Source organism: Spermophilus citellus (assembly GCF_964194105.1).
Source record: "Spermophilus citellus genome assembly, chromosome: 7".
Lineage (NCBI taxonomy): Eukaryota > Metazoa > Chordata > Mammalia > Rodentia > Sciuridae > Spermophilus > Spermophilus citellus.
In genome coordinates this window covers 94812776-94820584 of record NC_138188.1, presented here as the reverse complement: position 1 = coordinate 94820584, position 7809 = coordinate 94812776, and the positions used below count along the sequence as shown (strand labels likewise).

The following is a 7809-nucleotide window of genomic DNA, read 5'->3' as shown; positions in this document are numbered from 1 at the left end:
GATCACCACTATTGTCCTGGAACTACTCTAGAATATTCCTTTCATTCAATTGGAACTTGTTGTCAACAAGGGTTTGTGGATTCCAGTTTTCTCCCAAGTCCCACCTTACAAACAAAAAGCTCATTTTTATTAAAAGGATTTGGAGTTAAACGAATTACTTAATCATCCATTACCTAGAGAACAAGACAGGATCCTGACAGTAATTAAACTAATAATTATTGCAAGGTCAAATAATCAGGGAGGAGAAATAGAGAAAGGAAAACAGCTCATCTGGGTAACAGGAAGTAGAAGGAGACATTTGCCTATAAAAGGAGCAGTCCGTAAGCCTCAGGTTACAAGGAGCGCACCGCATAGCTGTCCGGAGCCCTGCTCCCTTTGCCGTCTCCCCGTGTTCCTGGAAATGTCAGGCGCAAATGACAGGGTCACTGAGAAGGTAAGTTTCCTTTCTCAAGGAATTAATTGTCTCACATTTGGTTAACACAGTCTTACTAGGTCTCACTTACATTTTCTTTTTGCTGCTATGAATCAATCCATTTCTGGGTGGAAGAAACCTCCATCTTGGAACCTCCTCCTCTTTACAGATGGATCCTTAACTTTTCTTTTGATTGATACTCTATGTGTGTTTGGGTGAGAATAAAAAGAAATAGTTTCCAACTCCTAAGGAAAAAAATTATCTTGTTGAGAGAGACAAGAAGTGCTGTAGCGAGTTAAGATAAAAATAGTAAAGAAATGGTCAGCTAGGGCTGGGGATGTGGCTCAAGCGGTAGCGCGCTCGCCTGGCATGCGTGCGGCCTGGGTTCGATCCTCAGCACCACATACAAACGAACATGCTATGTCCATCAATAACTAAAAAATAAATATTAAAAAAAATTCTCTCTCTCTCCCTCTCTCTTTAAAAAAAAAAAAAAACTTCAAAAAAAATGGTCAGCTAAATTAAAAAAAAAAAAAATGAGAATGTGTAATGTGACCAAAAGTCGGAAAGTAAAGTGACCGATTGCTTTTTCCCCCAGGAGGAGGAAGCAACCAATTTCCAATGCCCTTGTATCCCATGGGTTCCCAGACTAGACTTGATTCATCCTGGACTGGATAGGAAACTAAATTAAGATATCCTCGTGTATTTACTGGGGCCACTATGCCAGGCTAGAAGACTGCTTCAGGTCCCCACTTTGCTCAGAGTGGAGTAATGTTCCACCAGTAACGTCAACTATTTTTTTCTTTTGTAAGCTGAAAAAGTGAATCTGGGGAGCATTTTGAAAAGTGCTATACAAATGTAAAAATCACAAATTGGAAGCTAAGAGTTTGAGAGCCTAAGGGAAGAGATTTAAATAGGGGGAGGGGTGAAGAGTAGTAATCCATTCTGAGATTACAATAGGGCTGGAATGGCGTTCATTCACCCTGGGGGTTAAGAGAAAAAACACCGTCAGGACGTACTCAAGTGTGTGTTACTCTGTGGCATTGCTCATTTAATTTCTGAGACTTGGTTTCATTCACCTATTGTCTCCTGAGTTTCTTATTTGTACCTTGTGTCTTGAAAGTAAGTAGTTTAGTTGTGTGGCATCAAGTGAGAATATGTGACTGACTCTTCTCTTTCCAGAACTTCCTTGAGGAGCAATTCGATGAGGAAAATGTGATTTTAACACTGGTCCCAGTTACAGAGGAACAAGAATATCCAATAGAAACAAGTGTTTCTTCAACTGCAGAAATCAAACAGGAAGGTATCAAACCTTAAAATCCCAGGAAAAACAATAAGAGTATGAGAACAGAGACTGCTCAGTTAGCAGCACTGGGAAGCCCAAGAAAAGTAAAAGTTTTTTTTTGTTTTTTTTTTTTTTCCCCTCCCCTGTTATCTAACTAAACAATACCCACCTAAATCCCACCTCCAGTGCCTGTGGCAAGAGATTTCTCAACTCCCATACTTCTCCATTGCTAAGCTGCTTGCACTGCCTGGCTTTTAAGATGCAAAATAGGCATGTGGGCTATTTTGGATAGAAGCAGCTGGTTTTTGTTTTTTTTGTTGGTTGGTCTATTTGTTGGTGCGGAGAATAGAACCCAAAGACTCAGCTATTTTTTGAGACAGGTCTCCCTAAATTGTCTAGGCTGGACTCAAACTTGCACCCTTGTGTCTAAACCTCCTATTTAGTTGGGATTATAGGAATGCACTATCACATCAGGCTCACAACATAATCTTTTCTGTGTGTATGTGGTGCTAAGGATTGAACCCAGGGCCTCATACATGGTAGTCAAACACTCTACCACTGAGCCACATCCCCAGCCCAGAACATGATCTATATTTATTTATAAGGCTTCCAGACATAAAAAAGTCCAAATTCCCAACCATGGAGCTCAGTCTCCTCATCTATAAAAATGATAATGAGCTGGAGGATTTCCTCAGTAGAGCACTTGCATAGTATACATGAGGCCCTGAATTGGATGCCAGAAAAGCAAGAAAAAATCGTTGAAACATACTTGCCTCTTAAATAATTTTGAAAAATATCTAGTATTTGCTTGATGAGAATTACTGCTAAAATCTAGCCACTCTGAAAAGCACCCTTTTGTATCTGTTTCCAGTGCTTCATAGAAAGGCATCAAATAAGTATCTTTGGGATGATTTTATCCTCTGGGCCAATAATTGACTACAAGATGAAATAAGTAGTGATGGGTTAGAATTAAGCAGAGTGAAGTCAGATGTGTTGGAGAGAAAAATGAAGTGGGCTGACTGGACCATTGTTGATTGGGGTAGAGTTTAGGGGTATATTCTTTGGTGTCTGATATTTTGTGGTTAAAAATCTAGACACTTTGGAAGTGAAATCCAATATAATGTTCTATCCAGGTGGTCAAGGGCTACGAAAACAAGATGGAGTATGTAGTATTAAAAAAAAATAGAATTCAGAATTTTAATGTAGGTTGGAGTTCCAGGTCTGCCATTTTAATAACTGTGTGATCTTGGGCAAGCACTTTCATTCCTGAATCTATTTGTTCATTTGTAATATCAAGGGGAAAAATATATGTATATGTATGTGTGTGTGTGTATATATATACACACGTGTGTGTATATATATAAAGTGGAAACTGGTTTGTGGGAAAAGTGAGAACATTTTTGTGAAATTATAAAAAATTGTATAAACCTAAATTACTTTGATTCCATTCTTTTTTCAGTCTGCTTTCCTGAAACAAAACCTAATTGCAAAATACAACCCCTTCCCTTGCCGACCATTTTGCCTCCAATTAATAATGTTTCTAGGGATACTTTGCGAAACTGGTGCCAACAATTTAATTTGAGTACTGATGGCCAGGTTAGTACATGGGTGGGAATCCCCTGCTTCTTGATCTAAGGATGGAAACCTTTGCCAAATCTTAACTTTTATTTCCCTTTTAATTTCCTTAGAAAATAGAGGTTTATTTGAGGCTACAGAAGCATGCATATCCCGAACAAAAATATGTAAGTGATGGGTGTGGGGCTGACAGTGAAGGTGGTGGGCTCTCTGTGTGGGTTGGCCTGCCTGCTAATGTGCTATGTATGTGGCACCTCCAAGGCAGGAGTTCTTAACTGTAGCACTATGGACTTTTGGAATCAAATAATGTTTCTCTGTGTGTGTTTTAGAGGCAGACCTGTATATTGCATGATGTTTAGGAGCATCCTTAGCTTCTTCCTACTAGGTGGCAATAGCAGCCTCCCCCAACCCTGCACCCCCCATGGTTTTAACAATCAACAGTTTTTCCTAAGGGAACTAATATTTCTAAGCTCCCACACTGACATACATATTCAGGTCAGTATAGAGAATAATAAGGGGCTGTACCCTAGCAAATACCTGTAATCCGGGTGGCTGGGGAGGCTCAGACAGGAGGATCATGAGTTCAAAGCCAGCCTCAGCAAAAGTGAGGCGCTAAGCAACTCAGTGAGACCCTGACTCTAAATAAAATACAAAATAGGGCTGGGGATGTGGCTCAGTGGTTGAGTGCCCCTGAGTTCAATCCCTGGTACCCACCCCCGCCAAAAAAATGAATGATATACTGGGCATGTGGCACACACACTTATAATCCCAGCTACTCAGGAGGCTGAGGCAGAGGGATTGCCATCTGGCTAGCCTGGAAAACTTAAATAGACTGTGTCTCAAGGAAAAAGAGAGGGGGAGAGAGAGAGAAAAAAAAAAAAGGGTTGGGGGATGTAATGGAGTGGTAGAACATCATTAATTTCAACTTCCAGTTCTGCAAAAAATAAAAAGTAAAAATAACAAGGGCTAGGGACGGAGCTCATTGGCAGAGTGCTTGCCCAGCAGGTACAATTCCAGTAAAGTACAGGGAGAAACTATGATTTAAGTTAATACAAGCCACTCTTATGGCAGTAACACTTCTCCAAATACTTACCATGAATTTCATTTTCAGGATATTCCTGAAACATCTCAGGAGGCCAGATTGAAGCCAGTTTCCAGGAAATGGAAGGCAGCGGCCAATGCAACAGGGCTTCAGGAAAGGCATAATAAGGTTAAAAGAGAGGAAGAGACTAACATGATTGAAGTGGTAAATTCAGCTCAGGAGTCCATATTGGCATCTTGGGCAAGGATCGCTGCCAGAGCCAATCAGCGCAGGGCTGTGAATTCGTGTCCCATCCCTACTTCCGTGGAGGCCTTTTTGCTGCAAACCTCTGGTAAGATCAGCCTTAAGATGTGAGTACTAGACCCAAGAAACAGGTTAATGTTTTACTGCAAGACTGTAAGGGGGCAAAAGGGAAGGAATTAGTTAAAATAACTGTAGATTAGAAATTGGATTCATGTGGGACTTCTTTGGTCGATGAATAGCCAAGTTTTGTTTGGATGGATCTCTAGGCCAGGTGACTGGATAATTGTCCTTTTTCATCACGAAGCAGAATTCCAAGGTGGGAAGAAAGCATAATCTAATATGGTTGGCTAATCCCCTAAGGTCTTTTCCTCTTAAGGCATTTGTAACAATTCCTTGATTTAATTATCTCCTAAGTATGAAACATTGGTAAATTACTTGGCTTACGCCCTGGTGTCATTCTCTATGAAAACATTATAAATACCTATGTCCTAGAATGATTGTGAGACTTATGTGAAGCACATGACTTGTCATGTTGGAGAGCAAACAATGACCATGGAAATGTTTGGTGCTAGGCTGAGGGTGTAGCTCAGTGAAGTGCTTGCCTAGCAGATCTGAGGTCTGAGATTCAGTTCCCAGCACTGGAGGGGAAAGAAAAAATAGATAGGACTGGGGATGTGGCTCAAGCGGTAGCGTGCTTGCCTAGCATGCGTGCGGCCAGGGTTCGATCCTCAGCACCACATACAAACAAAGATGTTGTATCCGCCAAAAACTAAAAAATAAATATAATTCTCTCTAAAAAAAAAAAAAGGAAAAAGAAAAAATAGATATAAATGTTAATAATGTACTTAAGAATACATATATTAATAGGTAAATCACTTAGAATCCTGGACACAAAGCAAGCATTACAAAAAGTTAACTATCATTTCTCTTGTTCTATATAATTTGTGAACCTAGATGATAATTTTTTTTTTTTTTTTATTTACACTTCTTATTTATTTATTACCAAGAGTTGAACTCAGGGGCACTTGACCACTGAGCTACATGCCCAGCCCTATTTTGTATTTTATTTGGGGACTCATGGAGTTGTTCAGCTCCTTACCATTGCTGAGGCTGGCTTTGAACTAGAGATCCTCCTACCTTAGCCTCCCAAGCCACTGAGATTATAGGCGTACACCACTGTGCCCGAGCCCTGCACTTTTTTATGTATTTTATTTAACTGATTTATCAGCAGAATAGAAGGATAAAATAAAGAGTGACTTCCTGAGGGGTTGTACTGGAGAAACATCCAGATCTTGCCATTCATATTCGCTTCTCTTCCCTTCCCAGGTGTCAGGTGGTGTGTGGTCCATGGACAATTTCTTTCTGCAGAAACAGCAGGCTGGGTTCGCCTGCAGTTCCATGCAGGTCAGACTTGGGTCCCTGACACTCCCAAGAGGATGATTTCCCTCTTCCTGTTACCTGCCTGTATTTTTCCACCCTCAGGACTAGAAGATAATATGTTATGCCCTGAATGCGTAAAAAGGTAACATTTGATTTTTTTTTCTAAGCATGGCATACAAATAAAGGAGATGTGTAGATGGATTTCTGAATAATTTAATAGGAAAAGAAAGAATAAACATGCTATTTTCTTAAGGTGCTGTGCAGATCAGGCAAAAGGAGGAGTAAAACGAATTGAATTGAGTAGTGAATTAGCACTCAGATAAATATGGCTAGTTTTTCAGCCTTAACAAAATATGTGACATGGAGCTGTATATAGTGGTGCCTATATGTAATCCCAGCGATTTAGGAGGATCACAAGTTCAAGGCCATCTTGGGAAAACTAGGAAGACTCTTAAAAATTTATTTTTAAAAGTAAAAGAAAGATAAGAGCCAGGAATGGAATGCCTGTGAGTTCAATCCCCATTCCCCAAAACACCATAAGTCAGAAACTTGTCTTTTCGTCTCAATTTAAGGGACCTGTTTAAAGGGGTGGGGAGGAATTAGAGTTTTTACCACATGTCAGATAACTACCTGGAGATACAAAAATTGGAAAATCCATGCAGCATACTGGAATGGAAATGAATAAGAGAATCTCTGAAAATATATGGGAAGTAGCTATACTAGAGTAGTTTAGGGAGGTTTCCTAAGAGGTTATATATACTGGGGGGGGGGGGGGAGGTGAGCTTACCAGTTGTAAAGGAATCATTTGGGCCTTTTTTTTAATGGAAATAGCCAATACCAATATGGAAAGAGATTATCATGCACTTGGAAACTGCAAATAGGTCAAGATTATTAATACATATATATTGAGTGAATCTGGGAAAATGTGAACAGACCAGAAAAGATTTTTATAGTCTCATATGTTACCCTGTAGGTATTATTGCTCAGTCATTTGGCAGGGGACACAGACTTTTTTTTTTTCCCTTTTTCTTTTTGGTACTTGGGATTGAACCCAGGTATGCCTAACCTGAGCTACATCCCCAGTCTTTCTTATTTATTTATCTGAGCTACATCCCCAGTCTTATTTATTGATTGATTGATTGAACTTGTGGGCACTCAACCACTAAGTCACATTCCCAGACCTATTTCATATATATTTAGAAATGGGTCTCACTGAGTTGCTTAGTACCTTGCTTTTTGCTGTAGTTGGTTTTGAACACATGATCCTCCTGCCTCAGCCTTTGGAACCGCTGGGATCACCAAGCCCGGCCAAGGGCCTCACTAAATTGCTGAGGCTGGCCTTGAACTTAAAATCATCCTGCCTCAGCCTCACTAGTTGCTGGGATTACAGGTGCCCAGCATTGAGACACACTTCTTTCAGAATATAATGATTACATAGCCTCTAGGAAAAAAACATACATTACAAGCTGTTTTAGATTTTAGAGAGACCATAAAAGTAATCTCTCCCACACACACATTCTTCCTACTCCTTTCTCTTTTTTTTTTAACTTCTTTTTTATTCTTTTCAGTTACTTGTGACAATAGAACATATTTTGACATACATACATGGAGTATGACTTATTCTAATTAGGATCCCATTCTCATGGTTGTACATGATGTGGAGTTACACTGGTCTTGTGTTCATATATGAACATAGGAAAGTTCTGTCTGATTCGTTCTACTGTCTTTCCTATTCCCATCCCCTCTCCTTTCCCTACACTCCCCTGCCCAATCTGGTGAACCTTCACCCCCTTTTTGAGTCAGCATTTGCAGAGAACATTCAACCTTTGTTTAACATTTTGGGATTGGCTTATTTCACTTAGCATGATAGTC

At 39.9% G+C, this 7809-nt stretch overlaps 1 protein-coding gene across 1 annotated transcript; it reads left to right on the top strand.

Annotated features, from left to right (window-relative positions):
- Positions 1-342: 342 nt before the first annotated feature.
- Positions 343-6045, top strand: DPPA2 (developmental pluripotency associated 2; the record flags this gene model as incomplete). The annotated part of the gene is given in 7 exon segments (XM_081302033.1): positions 343-433; positions 1595-1715; positions 3157-3293; positions 3386-3439; positions 4384-4645; positions 5884-6008; positions 6010-6045. Coding segments are annotated over 7 exon segments (768 nt in total). The 5' UTR covers positions 343-400.
- Positions 6046-7809: the final 1764 nt, after the last annotated feature.